Below are 18,900 nucleotides of genomic sequence, written 5' to 3' on the forward strand. Positions count from 1 at the left end.
TTTTTATTATAAAAGTAACACAAGGCTACTTGGAGAAAATAGGAGAGTACAGATCAATTCTGAAGGCAAAGCATTAATAATCCATAATCTGTCACACAGCAATCATTCTGTTAATATTTACGCAAACTTTCTTTTAACTGTTTATTTTGAGATGGTTATATATACACGGGAAACTGCTAAGATATAATTACAGAGATGACTCGCGGACCTTTGTCCTAGTCTTCCCAATGGTTACCTCTTAAATAATTATAGCACAGTATCAGAACCAGGAGACTAACATGGGTATAATATGTGCATATAGTTCTATGCCACTTTTGTCACAAGTGCAGAATGTATAACCACCGCTGCAGTACAGATGCAGAACTGGGCCATCGTTACACTCATTCCACCCCTCTGTAGTCACACTAATGCCTTCTTCCTCACGCCACCCCAGTGCTCGGTACCCACTAGGGTGTTCTCCATTCCTATACTTCTTTGTCATTTAGTGAGTGTTGTGTAAGTTAAATCATACAGTATGCAGCCTTTTGAAATTGACTTTTTTTTACTCAGCATAATGCCCTTGAGATCTAAGTTGCTGCATGCATCAATAGTTTCTTGATTTTTATTGCTGAGCAGTAACCCATGGTATGGATGTGCCGGTTTGTTTAACAATTTACATATTGAATGGCACTTTATTGTTTCCGGTTGTTAGCTATTACAAATAAAACTGATAAGAACATTCATGTGCAGGTCTTTGTGTTTTCATTTTCCTAGCATCAAAGCCCAGGAGTGCCATTGCTAGATAGTGTGGTAAGTCTATGATTAGTTTGTAAGAAACTGGCAAATGTTTACCAACGGGACTATACCGTTTACATTTTCCCCAGCAGTGTATGGGAGATCCAGTGTTTCTGCCTCCTTGCAAGCATTTGGTGTTGTCACTATTTATTTTTTGTTTCAGCTGTTTTGATAGGTGTGTAGTGGTATCTAACTGTGGTCTTAACTTGGGCTTCCCCAGTGGCTAGGGATGTTGATCTTTCATCTTTATATCCTCTTACACCATAGGTCCCTTTACGTCATTTATCCATTTTCTAATTGGATTTTTTTTTCTGTTGAGAGTTCTTTACATATTGTAGCTACAAGTCCTTCCATCTGATATGTGGTTTGCAAATATTCCCTTCCTGTTTGTTGCTTCTCTTCTTCACATTCTCTGTACAGGGTCCCATATAGACCAAAAGTTTTAAATTATGGTGAAGTCCAACTTATCATTTTTTTAATGGATTATACTTTTGGTATCATGTCTAAGACTACCCTAAGTCCTAGATCCCCCCAAATTTCAAATGTTTTCTTATAAAAGTTGTCTTGTTTTACATTTCATATTTAAATCCATTAGAGTTAAGTTTTGTATTAGGTGTAAAGTTAAGATTAGGTTCATGTTTTTTGCCAAGGAATATTTTTCAGCAGCATTTGCTACAAAAGGCTATCTTTCCTTCATTGAATTACTTGTACACCTTTGTACTGAAAAAATCAGTTGGCCGTACTGTGTGAGCCTATGTCTGTGTCCCCCGTCCTGTTCCATTCATCTATGTATCTATCCCTCTGCCTGTATTACAGAGTTCTGATTACTGTAGCTAGAAACAGGGGGATTCCTACAACTTTTTTCCGCAAAATTATTTTAGCTATTCTATTTTGTTCTGCCTTGCCATATAAATTTTAGAATAATCTTATCTATATTTACAAAAATAGCATTGCTTATATTTATAGGAATTGCTTAAATCTGTATCTTATTTTGGAGAGGATTCACATCTTTACTATACTGAGTTTTCCAATTTGTGAGCATGTTACATCTCTCTACTTATTTACGCCTTTAGTTTCCTTCATCAGTATTTTGTAAAGTACAGCATGTGAGTCTTACATGTTAGATTTGTGCCTATTTCTTTTTTTCCCAAGTGATTGTAAGTGGCATTGGATTTTTAATTTTACTTTCCATATATTCATTGCTAATGTAAAAATGCAATTGATTTTATATGCTGATTTGATCTTGAGACCTTGCTGTGCATTCTAGGAGAGCTGGGTAGATTATTTGGGGTTTTCTATGTAAGCCTTCATGCTACTTACAAGACTGAGCAGTTGTTTTTCTTTATTTCTCACCTATATGCCTTTTATTTCTTTTTGTTGACTTTTCTGCACTGCCTAGAACTTCTCTGCTCCTGTGTTGATTAAGAGTAGTGACAGTGGATATCTCTGTCTCGTACCCCATCTCAGAGAAGCATTTGGTCTTTCATTATTAGGTGTGATGTTAGGTGTAGGCTTTTGTAGATATTCTATGAGAGGCTGAGAAAATTCTTTTCTATTCCTAGTTGTATATGTGTTTTTTATTTTTTGTAAAGAATAAGTGTTGGATTTTGGCAAATGCTTTTCCCCCATTAATTGATATGCTCATATGATTTCCTTTTTTAGAATCTTTGGTAGATTACAATGTTTGATTAACAAACTATTCTCCAAATGAGGTAGAAACTAACTATATTCCTCTTCCATTTCATCTCTACCTTTTTTTCCCTACACATTCTTTTTCTTTTTGATTTTTCATCCTCCTCTTGATATGAAGCAATCAAAGACCCTGGCTTTCCCTGCCTTCTACCTCCCTCCTTATTCTCTTTCTTCTGAAGTATTGCTTCCTTCTATCCACTCACTTCTTATTCGAGTTTATTCTTCAGAGTGTGAAATCCAGTCACTTACTTTTTCCCATCCTTAAAATTGGCTTGAAATCCTCCATCATTACCTCATCCCATCAAAATCAAGTCCAACTCCAACAACAGAGCATATTGAACCCTTGGAAAAGGTTCCTTTCTGTCTTCTGGCACCAGTGAATCCATTTCACACTTGTGCACTCTCCAGCCAAACCAAACTCATAGGGCCTTTCATGCTTCTGTGGAGTTCACATGCTGTTCCCTTTCTCTGAAATGACCAGGACCTCCCATCCTCTCTTCTGTCACCTTCCATTTGTCCAGGCACAATTAGTTATTATGCATATGTCTTGTCTTTGAGACTGTTAACTCTTCAAAGGCAAGGACTGAGTGACACTTATATTTGTGCCCCTAATGACCCTGACAGTTCCTGGCACAGAGCATTAATAATAGGAGCAGCTAACATTTGCTGGCTCTGTGACGGACACTTTCCTGATGCGTCATGTAGGTTACTCATTTAATCCTCATAATAGCCCATGATGAATAAAACATGTTCATCTCCAATTGAAGATGATAAAACTAAGAGCTGGGGTAGTGAATCCAGGCAATCTGTCACTGGAATCTTTGTCTTAAGTGGATCATATCATCTATAATTAGCAAATATACTAAACCTTTATTGATTGAAGTAAACAAACAAATAAATAAATGAAAAACATCAGGGTCATTATACATTTTGGAAACAAACAGTCTCGCAAAAGGAACTAATGGCCAAATGATATTTAGCTAAGTTACTTGCAGATAATTCTAAATTTCATGATATCCAAGAAACAGGCACCAGAGACCATGTATTCACACACACACACACACACACACACACACACCTGCACTCGAAGTCTCTGCCTTATTACCCGAATAATCGTGTCATGTTCCATGATCATTGAAGCCTTGTTCTCTCTAAGGGTAAAAGGAGAATGGCTTCAACTTCATAAGTTTATTATAAAAAAAGAAATAAAAGAAGACACAGCATAATTTCTGGATACACCCTATCTAACATTTGTTTCCATTCTTCTACTTGCTCTTCAGGAGCTCATGTCAATTCTTTGGACTATTCTTCCCTCCACCCCAATTTTGGTGATGCTAGTAACTATTTTATTTACCATTTTGTTCATAATTTCATACACAAAACTCATCCTTTCTCCTGGTTCACCTAGACCTCAAAGCTGCTGCTGCTACTATTGCCTCTGACACAGCTGCTGCCACCCTTCCCCGCAGTCTCCCACACGGGGTGCCGCCTGCTTGTTCTGCCACTTAATCCTCCAAGCCCCTGGAAGTAAAAATCTGGCTGTCAGCAAACTTTATCCCATATGAAACATAAACAAGGGCTCAGCAGAGTAATTCACTCTGTCCTCTCACCTTAGCTTGATTAACTACCACAAGTTAATAGTTGATCTTAGTTGATCTTAACTAAGATCAAGCTGCTACTGATAATGCCCAGCATTACACCTGGGTCAGGATGCCTCAGTTAGAGGAGTTTTCTCTTGTAGCTCATAGGAAAGTACCCTCTCATAGCATCCAGCTCATATGCCACTTCCTGCATGTAGCTTTCCTCATAACATCCATAACTCTATCAGCTGTGTCCCTTGTTCGAACCACTTTGCATCTGCCTTGCTCACACTCTGAACCACATCTAGCCTTGTATTAGAGTGTCATTCTATTTGTTTTACCTTCCTAATTAAAACGTATCCTCTTAAGGGTGGTTTCATCACCATTGTATCCACACAGTGCCTTATGTAGTACCTTACTGAGCACATAGTTTCTTACAATTAAATATTCATTAAGTGAATGAGCCAGAAAGGGATTTCTTAGAATCTGGCCCGAGACTTTGGAGGTCCAGGGCTTGTTTATATACCTCATAAGAAATCAGAAAGATACATGAAAGCTATTTCTTTATCCTGTTGTTCCAGGATGAGAGACAGACCCCAAGATGTTATGCTGTCTGGTTTCATTAGCATCTCCCCTGCTCTCTTTGGTTTTCCAGTAGTAGGCTGCCTCATAGCTCTCTGCAGAGGATTGCACACTTGATTAGGAGCAGCCAAAATCAAGGTGACTGAAGTGAGCTGGGCCTGATTCATATGCTCTTATGTTTCAGTTTAGTACAGAAAAGCATACTCAGCTCCAGAGTATACGGGCACCACAGACAGAGGAGACATCCATCTCCTTCCTCTATATTGTACAGTGTTGAAATGGCTTACTTGTCAAAGCCCTTAAGTGCTACAGTGATGGATGTTTTATAAACATATAGCCATCTAGATGTTACAGACAAGATACTGTCTTCCTTTTTGAAAAAAATGAAACCCCTTAGAAGTATGTTGATATTTCAAAGCCACCTTTCCATGAGTATTTAAAGTTTTCTCCTACTTGATTTGTGACTCCCAGGAACAGGGCTCCATTAGCATTGCTATAGACTCTACTGACACCAAGCTCAACGAGATGAAAACTTTGCCAAGTTAATAAGCTCCCAACACCCATAACATGACCTCCTTCTTCTGGACAAGCTGAATCATTCTAAACAGATCAAATCCTTCTTTCTCTCTCCCCAATCTTAGTTAACTAAGCCTAGAAATGTGTTAATTACTCAGGAATATCCACTCCTGTCTCTTCTATTTCTTGTTATCTTCCATTCTTACCCAAAGTCAGCTAAGTAAATCCTATCTACCAAAAGTATGTGGATACAGTAAAAACCCTATACTTGGAAATAGTCAGTTTAGTCATTTTGGAGGAGCTAGTTTGAGATGGGAAGTGCTTTTGTGAAATTAATGCAGGCAGAGGTAACTGATGGAAATCAGCAAAGTGGGGTTGGCAGTCGGGGTTGTTTGGCAGAAGAATACTGCTGAAGGCGACTGGAGACCTCGGAATACATGTTTAAGTTCTTTACTTCCACTAAATAAGCCAAGTTCTTATACCACTTGGTACTTCAGTTTTCTGTTTTTGAAAATGTGATCTCTTTCTTCTCTCACTCCACACATATTTGTTTTCATAGTTTTAATTGTTTACAATTTCCCTTCTATAAAATGTATAACTATAAAATTCTATATTGACTACACAAATAAGGTATCTTGTTAAACAAGGTCTGAGATACAGTTTGAATTGTTTATTTATAAAAAGAAGAATTAAAGGCAAAACCATGGAGATAGCAAAAAGGCCAGTGGTGAGGGGTGCACAGGGAACACGGAGCATGCTGAAGGCAGTGAAAACGCTCTGGATGATTCTACAAAGGTGGAGAGCTGCAATCATGCATTTGCCCAAACCTGGAGCATGGGTAACACCGCGAGTGAATTCTAATGCAAGCCACGGACTCGGGGTGATTACGGTGTGCCCGTGCAGGCCCCTCGGTTGTAACTGATGTGCCGCTCTGGCGGGGGCTGCTGATCACGGGGGACGCTGTGCATGTGTGAGGACAGGGTGCACACGGGCAACCTCTGAACCTTCCTCTAAATTTTTCTACGAACCTAAAACTACTCGTTAAAAACAGTCTTTAAAAAGAATCTAGACCATCTAAACTCAAGTCTCTTTCCACTGAGAACCACATAACCATTTTGATTACTGTTAAAAATCTGTGTAAACAGTTTATTTGCAGGGCACCAGGGATACCATTATTGTATTTAATAAGTCTCGTTAGTTACTTGAAACTTCTGTAGACTTAAAAATGACTTTTAATAAGCAAAGATGTCAATTAAAAAAGTATATTTTTTTTTTAAAAAAAGAAGGTCTGAGGTAACTGATAAAAATATATTAACAGAGAGACCTTGATAAAAGTCCCACATTGAAAGGCAGATCTGAAAGGAAACTCTGGTGTTGCCGTGTCTTCTAATCCTTTTTCTCTTCCTGTTCTAGTCTTACCTTTCCTTTCTGTCCTCTCCGTCATGCCAGCAATCTTGATATGCTGACCCCCCCCCTTTCTAAGCATCTGTTTGACCCCATGAGTTTTCTGATCCGCTTAGTTCCTCCGCAAGCTCACCGTCTAAAGATAGTTTATTTTCAATGGCTTTCTCCTCCACTCCTACACACACACACTACACCCCCCACCCCCACCCCCACTATAGCTCCTATTTCTCAAATCCCAATCTTTTAACCTAAGGGCAACATTGGAAATTGCCAGGTGCCAATCAGAAAAAGTCCTGGGAAAGGTACAGAACAAGATCTGCAGCCAGCGGGCTGGGCGGCTCTTTCAGATGAAGATTGCTGCGGAACTCTCTAGACTCGCCGCTAAACGAAGGGCCGGAGCGCATTTGCAAAGCAGTTTGGACACGTGCGATCTGTGTCTCTTCATAAGACCTGACTCGGAGCCCCAGGATATGCAGTTTAGAGCTTCTTTTCGTGGAAAGCCCTAAAAAAGGAAATGCCACCTAATTAGGAATAGAGGATAATTTCTCTGAATGGTTCTTAAAAACATTCTTGTTTGGAGAAACGTACCAACTTCTGCACTGGGAAGAAGGAAAATATCTTTGTATTTGGGAAACTAACTTATCCACAGAAACTTGGTCCACTGCTCTGTGTTATGAAGACCTAGGATTTTTTTTTTAGTTAGACTCATTAGAATCTTTACTGAAGCAATGACCTTCCACCTTACTTTGACAACAATGTTTCACTTAGTCTTCAAACAGGCAATTAAATCAGTCCTACTGTTATTCCTGGTAACTTCTTTCTCTTGAGTTATTTCTTTCCACTGGAAAAAAAATCTGGTAATATGATTAATGTTTTCATCTCCTTAACATATCTTGTAAGAAAGAAATGACAAATTACTATTGACTCCTCACTTGAATCCATGCTGTGTTTTCTTTGGGTCATCATTTCGTGTTGTGATGCTACGTATTTTTGTTTCACAGCTTGTTAGTGGGCCGTCTGTTAGGTGCTGATCAACGGTTCAATGTCAACCCTGGAAGGTATATTGAATAAAGATTTTTTTCATAAGACAGGATTGGCCCTGATTCTGATGAACATTTTCAGTGTCGATTGGAAGTATGGAATAGAGAGTAAGCTTATTAGATACGCAGATTACTTTATACTGAGTAAGGGCAATTATTGACCGGAACCACACTGTAAGAATTCATAAGGATCTTGACAAATTAAATAAGGTAATTCGAAGTAAGGTGAAGTTTAATAAGGGCAAATCTGTGATATTTCATTCAGAAATGGACAAAATAAACTCTGTGTGCATATCTATGACAGTTCAAAATTTGAGGATGAAGGCAGTTTCAGAATGAATCATCTGTCAGTTATAAATTTGAAATGTAGCATTGGTGTTCAAAAAGAAAATCACCAAAGTCACCTTGCAGTGTAAAAGTTGCTCAGGGCTTTTATAAAACTGCCATGACCTGCTCATGAGGTCCACAAATTATGCAAAAATTGCTGTAGAAGGGAAGAATGACTTAGTTAATAACAATGTAACAAAGTGAGTAAGAGATCCTGTGCTAAGCTCTAAAGGAAGTTGGTGTTTAACTCAACAAGGAGAAGGCTAAAGGATGAAAATGAAAAATAAGTGTTTTATTACATAAAGAGACATTGCACGAGGGGTGGTGAATAACTATTGTCCATTTTCAGTGAGCACAAAATAAGAGGCTTATGGGAAATAGGAGGGTTTTAGCTTAGGCATGAGTAAGGACCTCTTGGTCCTAAGTTTTCTAAGTCATTAAAACACCTTTGGGAAAAAAAGGTGGTTTTGGAGGCTTGCTTATGAGCCTGAAGGCACAAAATCAAATTAAGCAATACCTCCAGGAACTCTTTTAACTCCCTGATGTCATGATTGTATCAGAATTCTTTTAGAAATGTGTTGATTCTCAGGGGCATTCATGGGAATTAGTAAAGCCCTTCTGTACATTCAGTGATAGAGGAACATAAAAATCCACCATTCTACTATTGAAGTGTATTCTGTTATTTGAGTATATAGTGCTAACGTAAATTTTATAATTATCTGACAATGGCAACGATGAAATGTTGCCCATACAAATTTACAATAATTCCATATTTTTTCATATTGTGGGTAAATAATAATATTTAAGTTACAAACTGCATAAGTAAATTTACAAAGTGATCGAATTCACAAAACACTGGGCCTTTGCAATGAAATTTTGCTTAATTATTTTACATATTTATATATTATTAAGGCCTACTATATTTAACTAATAGGCCATCTAAAACAGAAAACAGGGTCATAAATGATAATTCTGTCAGCAGACGGAAAAATACAGTGTCTGCTAAATATCAGGATTCACGGTGTGAGAAAATTAGTTCCTAGCTGTGATGAGAGATGACAAGTCAGACAAGACCATCAGATTTTCAGATGACTACTTTCCTGCATTTGTATAACATTGTCATTTTGGAGAAAGCTTAACAGTTATTTTTGTTAATTATGCTACCAGCAGTAAGAACTACAAAGTGTTTCCATCTTTCTTTGGGTTCTCTATAAAGTGACCTACCCTATCCACAAGTCTGAATCAATTTTTAACTGTGTATGGGAGTAGACTTATCTAGGAGATCACTTTGTAAGTCATATAAATGTCTAATCACTAGGCTTTACACCTGAAACTAAAATAATATTGAATGTCAACTATAATTGAAAAAAATAAAAATAACAATTTTTTAAATGTGTATGAAAATGCAAGGCTCTCCAAGTGGATGCGGATATTCCCCTAAGTAGTTCATGACGTCCATCTTTCTCAAGTGCTTCTATATGATATGAATTTCCTAACTACCTACGATGGTCCTATCTACACATAGCAAACAGGAGTGCCCCTGATGACTCTGTAGGAGAGACAATACATAAAATATTTTTCAATCTTCCAGGAAAGACGTGAGAGTCGTCTGCTGCGCTGTAACCCTCCATGCCTGGTCATCCACCATGTAGAGACAGTGTTTGGGAAGGAGAGGTGTCCTTTTCATGAGTACTACTACGCACTTTTTCTACATCAAGCACACTTGAAATTGTGATGGTTATTTAAATCATTCTTAAAGATAAAGATCGTATAGGTATTCTGATGAAGTGTAGAGAAAACATGAAGCTACATTTTACCGACTTTACTTGCTTGTTCCACGTAAAGGCAGGTTTGAAGGCAGGTAAATGATATAAGTCAGGAATGGGAAGAGGGACAAAACAGAGGAACTGGAGAAGGCAGCTCGGCTTAGGCTTCAATTGAACATCCCACATGGACCCACCCTCATCTACTGATGCTCCTCTGTAAATGCTCAGTCCTCCTTGGTCTTTGTATGGACCTTCTTATAGAGTATTCTCCCCATCCAGAGGTCTCCCTTGGGAAACCTCTGCCCTATCTGTTATCATTCAAACTTGTTGGCCTCAGACATGAGGCATCAAACTTCTGGCACTATTAGAGAAAGGAAAGCGCAATCACTTCAGTGCTAGTACATTCTCACCCCTGGAGGTAGCTATGCTTTCCTCCTGAATTACCTTGCTGCAGAAATTATGCTTTTAGGCTATACAATATAATCTATGAGAAAACTATTTCTTCCACAAACATGACTTTGACCTTAATGTTTTAAAATACGAAACCTAGCATTAGTGTGCTAAAGAACATTCAACTCCTTCCTGGGCCTGCTTTCATTAAATAGTGGCATTTTCATGCACTTAAAATAGCTCTCACTGAGCTCTGTAGTATGGGTAAGCCATCTGCGAATTAAATTTTCTCTTGACATCAAGGAGTATTAGAGTACTTCTTACCCTGTCATTACCTTTGTTACCCTTATATTTCATCAGACCTCCTTTAAAAACTTTTATCTGAGGAGTTTAAGAAAACTTCACAGAGGAGATAAAGCTACTAAGAAGGAGAATGTGGTTTACCACAGGCCAAGTGGCCATTGGCTGTGCTGCAAACAGGAAGAGAGAAAGCTTTCCGTGGTGTTTATCTTCTTGTTTTATAAGTAGAGCATATAGTCTCGGCCAGTAGCTCAGTTGGTTAGAGTGTTGTCCCAGTACGCCAAAGTTCGGATTCAGTACCCGATCATGGCACGTACAAGAACCAACCAATGAATGCATGAAAAAGTGGAACAGAAAATTGATCTCTCTCTCTCTCTCTCTCACAAATCAATAAGTAAAAAAAAGTTAAAAAGAATAAGAAGAGCATGCATATTTTCCTTTCTCTTCTTTACTCAAATATACAAACTCTTGAAAGAAAAAAAATCCTAAAATTTAATTTTCTGTAATAATACTCAACATTATCAAAGGTGACTATTCTCTCCTGTTTTGGTGTTTATTTCTTCTCTAGCTACTAAAACCGTGATTTCTTTTGTATTTTTAATCACTTCGGTTAGCAGAGTTAGTGGGCAATTTTCTTCACCATCTGCTTTCCAACACTGAAGTCAGAAATCACGCATAAGCCAGCCTGCTTGTGAGCTCTGCTTCCACAGCGCTTAGATAACCATTCTCTTCTGGAAGACACATTCCCCTTTGTCTGTGTTCCTGTGTCTACTAGAACCATGGACTGTAACCTCAGCTTTTCCAAATACTTTGGTTTAGTCCTGTTTTTTGGAGTTTTTAATTTGACTTGCCTCAAATTTATTTACTTTAATACATAAGGGAGAAAATATTTTTACTGGAAGTCTGATAATTCTTTTGCAGCTTATTTTGTTACAGAGAAAATTTCTAAAACTCTCTTTTTAAAAATGTGTTTAAAAATTAACAATAAAATTCTCCTCCTGGCCATGATTAGTTATCCACAGTAGTAAAAATTCCATATTTATGCAATGATAGTAAAAATCCCATTTTTATGCAATGCTAGTTTAATGGGAATGCTGGCATTCCAAAATGAAAGTATATTTCCAGAAAAGAAGAGTAGCCAAAACAAATGAGTCTCATTGGTTGTTGACTATTTTCCAAATTCTGGGGTAAATTCTGATTTTCATAGATTAATAAAAAATAATTATCATTATGAGAATCAGCAACATGTATGCCAATTATGAAGATAAAGAGGTAAAATTTCATGACATAATGCTAAAATGTAAACATGTTCTAAATATTACAAGAACACTGAGGAGGCAGTGGAGTTTGACCTTGAGGGAAAAGAATTCTCCAAGTAGATGAGGAAACATCCCCTGCTGAGAAAACACCGACTAAGACAGGAAGCTGTGAAAAAGCAAACAATGATGAAATGGTCTCTTTGCCCTATACTATGAATATGAATGAGGCAAAAGTTTTTTCTGAGAAAGGAAAAAAATGGGCCAAATTTTTTAAGGATCTTGAATACTAGGGAGTTTGAAATATTTTCTAAGAGCAGTGAGGTATAGAGGAAACATTTCAATAAGCCTGGGACAGGATCAGACTTGCATATCAGAAAGAACATTTTAGGTGTGGTGCAGGGAGAATGGATTAGAGGTACGTGAGAATAGAAATAGAGAAAAGGCCTTGGAATAACTTTGTGGGGAGACATTATGAAGGTATTGGCAATGAAAATGCAGAGGTAGGGACAGATTTGCAACATGGCAAAATGTACGGAACTTGATGAGGCATTAGATGGGGTGGGGGGAGTTAGAAAGGCCATGGGGTGTAGAAGAGGGGTTAACTGACAATGAATCTAATTGGTAGGAACATAAAGAGATGGCAATTCCAGAAACCACAGAGAACAAAGTAATCGTAATGATAGTAATAAAGCAAAGAGAATAAAGTAATAGTAATGATAATAATAAATTTAATAAATGCACCTACCAGTAACTGAGTACTTATAGAGAGCTAAGTACTAAGCTGTGCTGCGTGCAATATCTACTTCAAACCTCAGACACCTCATTAAAAATTAGCATTTTCCCTGTTTAATAGGGAAAGAAATTATCAGTTGAAGAAGTTTAAATAATTTGTTCAAAAATTAAAACTCGAATCTTTACATTTTCAAAACCCATGTCTTTAGAAACTAAGCGGTTGCCCAGTGTACAGGTATGCGCAATACCTCCCTATTCAGGCCTGCCTCATCTGACCACACCAATCCACGTTCCGGCGTGTTTGCAAACTCCTTGGGTCTCAGTGACGCTAATTTTCGCTCTGCTGTCATATTAGTTGTTCTTTTAAGTTTTAAATTGTGGAGCAATTTTTTATGTTGTAAAATCTGCCTCTGTACTGCACGTCCAACAGCTCTCTGCTGCCACTACCCATGAACAGAAGTAGGCACCAGGCACGCTTTCCATGTGGTTGCTGAAGGACTGTTGGAGCTAAAACATCTATCTGCCCATTGGCAGATACTGAAATCAGCAACTAGAGTAGAAGACTGGGGAGAGAGTGTGAGGGCAAAATCCTGAACTGAGTTGAAGGGAAGGAAGGGAAGGAGGGGAAGGAAGGGAAGGAAGGAGGGGAGGAAGGGAGGGAAGGAGGGAGGGAGGGAGGGAGGAAGAGAGGAAATGGAAAAGAGGTTTATGAGAGTAATTTTACAGTTTATATTGGTAAGATCTATTCTCTTGTTAAAAGAAAATAGATAAAAAATATGACTGAAAATTCAGTGAAGAGGAGACAGGCATTAGATTTTTAACTAGTTGACAATTTTAGAAATACATTTTATCAACACATTCATTATAACATAATTTCATTATCACAAAGTCATATAAACATCCCAAAGAGTTTGCTATAACCGTTTATTGTCATATGTTTATATAATCTTGTACTTGGAGAAGAAATGAGACATTAGGTTGACTTCTATTCATGAATCACCTCTTCACAATTTTTATAAGGGGTCATATGCACACTTATTGGAAATCATTACATAAGGCATTATAAGGAGAGGAAAACTATAATCTTCATATAAAAACAATAGGTAACTTCATCAAATACTGATGTGATAGGTCTTCTCTTCATTATTCCTTGAGGAGGACAGTTATTCTTTCTACTTATAGATGAGGAAAGGAAGGTTAACAGGGTTACCAATAATCACTCAGCTCACAGATAATAGATCTTCCTGACTTTAAAATGTACCCATATCAAAGCTATTGATATCAGGTATATCTAATGTTAGACTATTATATGTAGCAAAATTAATTTTCAATGTTTGAAGGGTCTTAAATAGAGTTTCTCATGGAACGAGTTTGAAATCAGTGTAGATCCACTCAAATCCCTAAAATGTACTCTCTCAAAACTGTCCTAAGTAACACAGTATCTCAGTATATGTAATGTTCACCCAAATATTCCGTACTTACCAGCTCTCAGTATTGTTTAGCACCCAGGCTGCAAGTCATATATGACACTACTATGAGGAATAGAAGAAGAATTTCAGTAAGATGAGAAAATAAGGCTGATGAGAGTATCGAAGCATTTGCTTTCTTTTATCCGTCACCACTTATGGCCACAGACATTCGTTTCCTACTCTACATGCGTGACTCAGGATGTGGGTTTGGGAGGGGGCTCAGGGATAATAGATGCACAGTACAGCAGTTCACTGAGTTTAATGTGAGCGTATCCAGGGTTTGTGTTGTCAGCTGGAAAAATAGAGTATTGTAGTCTGAGTATATTCATAGTTAACTCTTTTCTAGAATACTCTAGATTTTTCCCATTCCTTCTATGGACAGGGTAAGCATTGCCAATTTTTTAAGTCAGTATTTGCTATGGTAAATTAATTTATATATTAGGTACTTATTAATTATTTCATAATTGTTTTTCCTTCTAAAACAATGATTTGGTGTGTCTAAATAATATATACTCAGATGTTGACCTTGAGATACAATTTTTGAGGACATCACTTCTAGAATAACCTATTAAATTTCTTTTAGGGGATCGTAATATAGGCTATAACATTTCTGCTGATCTTCTCTAAAAATCTTATTAGCATGAAAATGCAAAATGACCACTTAAAATAAGCACTTCCTTCCTGTGTTGGGCTCCTATAACAGCCTTTTTTCCCCCACTTCATTTTACTTAATTTTGTATTTGTCACCTTTGCTGCTATCTTGGTGTACTATAAAGGAATGACACTGAATCAGACAAGCTATAATTTTTATTGCAAGCATATCTCAAGGCAAATTTGCAAGCTGACTTGATATCAGAAATGATGTTAAGGGAACATGCCTTTGTTCTAAGTTACAAAATGCCCTACTATTCTGAGTTTGAAGTATGTTGAAAATAAACATTTTTCTAGAATCAGGAACTTCACATAGGCAATATATTAAGAATACTCTTTTTAAATTTTACTGTGTACAGAGAGCTTTAATAAATAAACTCTTTATATTACTAGAGTATTATACATTAAAGTTGTGAAGCTATTATTTACGGTGATGCTATGTTATATAAACCTGATTATTTTAAAGATACTAACATTTGATATCAATTTTTTTCATAGAAAGCTAAGAGGAGGTGTTAATTTATTTAACAGTATTATATGAGTATGACTATTTGGGCAAACCAGTTATATATTTAAACATAGGCCTAACAAATTTTCACCCCTACACTGATCTCAGCATTGTCAAAATGAAGCCTGAGAGTTATAATCAAGAGTGATTGCTGGGACCACGAAGCAGCCAGTGGCCAGTCCTATTCTGGGAAGTTTTCTTTTCTTTGCTTTTTAAAAAATTTTTTACTTATTGATTTGAAAGAGAGAGACTGGAAGGAAGAAATGAGGGAGAGAAGAAGAGAGAGAAATGTCTGTCTGTTGTTCCACTTCTACATGAATTCATCGGTTGATTCTTATTCGTGCCCTGACAGGGGGTCAAACCTGCAGCCTTGTTGTATTGGGATAATGCTCTAACCAACTGAGCTACCTGGCCAGGGCTATTCTGGGAGGGTTTCTGTCAAACCCCAACATGGCCTTCTCCACCCATAGACCTTCAGGTTCTAGAAGGTGCAAGCTCTGTACATCTACCCAGCCTAACCCTTGCATCTATAGAAATTGAATAAATGAGCCCAGCTATTATAACCTGTACAGATATGTTTTATTTCATACCCCTTTAGAGTATCCTCCATTTAACAGTGGAAATATTTTGAAATTTTGAATACAAAAATTCCTATTACTTGAAACAGTAGTAAATAAGATGTACATTGTTCTTTTGAAACAAAATTCTTATTGCTGCACAACTACCAAGATAATTATGGGATGTCCCAGGAGCCACCGTTCTGTTAATCTCCTCTAAAGTTGTGCCCTGTCTACATGTAGGTCACTTACATTTCTACTTTTACCCTCAATTTTTAATTTGCTGTCACTTTATCTTTTAAAGTGATAGAATATCAATAGTTAGAGATATTTTTAGAAAATCTGTCCCTTCAAAAAGCTATTTTCAATGCATTATTTTATGCACCATAAGTGTGGAACTGAAAGGAATTATCATGGTAGTTTCATAGAGTAAATTATATACATCAACAACATAAAACTCAATAAAACGCAGATTAAGTTTTGCTAAAAATTACTATTAGAAATTGATATGCATACATCTCTGATAAACACAGCCTGTAATTTATTGTTTGCAACACAGTTTGGTACATGATGGAAACTGGTGATCTGTAAGAGTATTCCCAAACTCCTTTTCCAATGCTCTTGGTGTTCATTGCAAAGATGCTCAGGAAATCATTAGCAAACTCCGTCTAGAAACAGACCAAAAGGTCATAAGTATACATAACATGCGATTCACGGCTCATCGTTGCAGAGCTTGGGTATTTATTCTTGTTCAAAATATGGCATAGTGTTTCGAATCATCTGCTCCCATGCTCAGACGTTAGTGACTCTGAAGCATGCCAACACCTAATTTTGACCAGTTTGCTAAAGACAGATATTTGTCCTTAAATGTCAGTTGTTAGAGTTGGGTTCCTACTTAAATTCAGTGGAGTGGTAATTCATTCTGTAAGAAAGTGTAGAGTGGCTTGGAGCTCAAATATAAGGAAATTGACCTCCAATTTAGAGATAACCTGGGGAAAGTAGATATCATCTGTAACTCAAAGATTGCTCTGAAAGTTCTGGAGCATTATTCTGTAAAAGAGAAAACTAAAAACATATTTACCTTTCCGGAAGCATGGACTTTATTGCATTTGGGTATAAATAAAAACATTCTCTTTCTCTCTCTCTCTCTCTCTCTCTCCCTCTCTCTCTCTCTCTCTCTCTGTCACACACACACACACACACACACACACACACAGGCACTTAAAGCAAATAATAGCAAAATAAATATAGAAATGAGAGTCAGCATCTTGCAGTAAAAATAATATGGTATTTGGAAACAGTTGGGTGTACATTTGAATTCTATCTCTATTCCTCACTGAATGTGCCACACTGAGCAAGTCCTTTATTCTTACAAATGGGTAAAACAGTTCTGAACGGGAGGCACTGGTGTGAGGATAATGTGTGCCAACTGCCTAGGATGTATGTAATAGCCACTCAGTAAGTAATGACTATCATAAAAACTAATTTTTAAGTATACACTTGACCTTAAAAGATGTTGTTTTTGCAAAATGTAATTATTTTATAAAAATATTCAAGCCTTGCTGCCTAAAAGGATATAGGTTTAAGACATAAGGAAATTGAAAAGAAAACTAAATGATTATATGATTATCTAGGAACCTAATTTAGTTTGTCTTTGCTTTGATGGGATTGCTAAATGTTATTTTATTTTTTTAAATTTTATGATAATGCAGGTTCACTAAAAATGTGTTGCGTTATCACTAGATATGTTCGCCTTCCCTTCAGTAGTAATTTTGTCTTCTTGTGATTTTATAGTGTCAAACATTCTAACATCAAATTTCCCTATATATTACATCTTAATATTAAGAAACAACAAAATAAGAATAGCAATTTGACATCCATATTTATATATTACTCTTTGCTTCCTATAACTCTATTTCCATGTGAAAATATTCAGTACTCTTTCTTGTGTCTCTCTTCTCTCCTAATAATGAAGGTCTCTCCAAGACCTTTCCAAGCAGACTGACATCCCTTATGGCACTGTCCTGGACTCTGCAGTATATGAGCATGTTCGCATGAAGGGAATGAATCCTTTTGAGAGGGACAGCATGTATTCCCAAATGTGGCGGATGATCAGCCGAAGCAATGGATCAGAGAATAACGTTCTGGAGTCCCAAGCGGGCATTCAAAAGGTACTGGCCATAGTTCTTCATTCATAGTCTACCCTCTTAGCTCCATATTAGAATTGCTAAGTTAAGAGTGGTTTCTTTCTTTTCTTAAAATTTAAACTTTGACATAGTTTTCAGTTACATTATACCTTCTGTTGATTTAAAGAAGATTTTGAGGTGACAGTGCACCAGTGAAGGGAATTCAAAGCCCTCTGTAGTGTGTCTAAAGCAGTGATTTTCAACCAGTGTGCCAAGAGAATTTTTAAAACACTCAATACCTGACTATTTAGTCAGGGGTACTGACCTTCTTTCCCTCGGATTGTCACATTAAAAAATAATAATTAAATAACAATATCCAACACAACAAGAGCCACCTGGTATGAATGTGTATGTTATACAGATTTTTTGGGTCAGACTGGCAGAAAATATAATGTAGTTTTATGGTGTGCTGCAGAATTTTAGTAATTAGTTCATGTGTGCCATGAGATTAAAAAAAGGTTGAAATCATTGATTTAAATGATATGTTTCCATTGAATTCTGAAGCTAGAAAACATGAATTGATATTATGTTCAGAACAGGCTTGGAGACTTATACACATGAAGACTGAAAAGGTGTTTACAAATCTCATTCCAAATATCATTCAGGTTATTCACTTCTTTCAAATGACTAAGAGTATTTACTGCCTCTGTTTTTAGATGAAAACATTATCTTATAATTATGTGAAGCTATCTGTGGGCAAAAGTTAATCTTGTCAACAAAATTCCTACAAATGTCTGTTTCTATTTCCAAAAGTGAAAATATTTATATCTTATTTGTAAATAACTATCATTTAGAAGTTATTTTATGAAAAAAGGGGAGTACTTGGAAAGCAGTCCTTTTTGTGAAAAATAGGAAGCTGGTTTTTATTCTGGACTGTGGTTTATAAACATGTATACAAAAGTAATGCTTTCTTTTTCAGGCCTTATCAACCTCCATGAGAGAGCTGAATACTGTTTGTTTAAAATTGTTCCCATGGCTAGCACAGTGAAAGTCACAATAGTTGATATTTAATAAATAATTACGGGATGAATGAATGAGTGAATGAATGAATGAATGAATGTCGCTAAGAGCAGCAATGGTGGTATGCAGTTTTTCTCAGCAACTTCCACAGCAGAGTAATTTGGCCCCCATGTCTGAGTTTCTTGTTCAAAATTGAACTCAATAATA

General features: G+C 36.8%; 1 protein-coding gene across 1 annotated transcript in view; it reads left to right on the forward strand.

The window, feature by feature from the left end:
• GRID2 (glutamate ionotropic receptor delta type subunit 2) overlaps positions 1-18,900 on the forward strand; it is a 1,366,498-nt gene that overhangs the window by 1,102,001 nt on the left and 245,597 nt on the right. The window contains exon 13 of the mRNA XM_024574830.3: positions 17,523-17,718. Within this exon, the coding sequence (XP_024430598.1) occupies positions 17,523-17,718 (196 nt within the window). The remainder of the gene's footprint in view (positions 1-17,522; positions 17,719-18,900) is intronic.

This window comes from Desmodus rotundus, chromosome 4 (assembly GCF_022682495.2).
Source record: "Desmodus rotundus isolate HL8 chromosome 4, HLdesRot8A.1, whole genome shotgun sequence".
Classification (NCBI taxonomy): domain Eukaryota; kingdom Metazoa; phylum Chordata; class Mammalia; order Chiroptera; family Phyllostomidae; genus Desmodus; species Desmodus rotundus.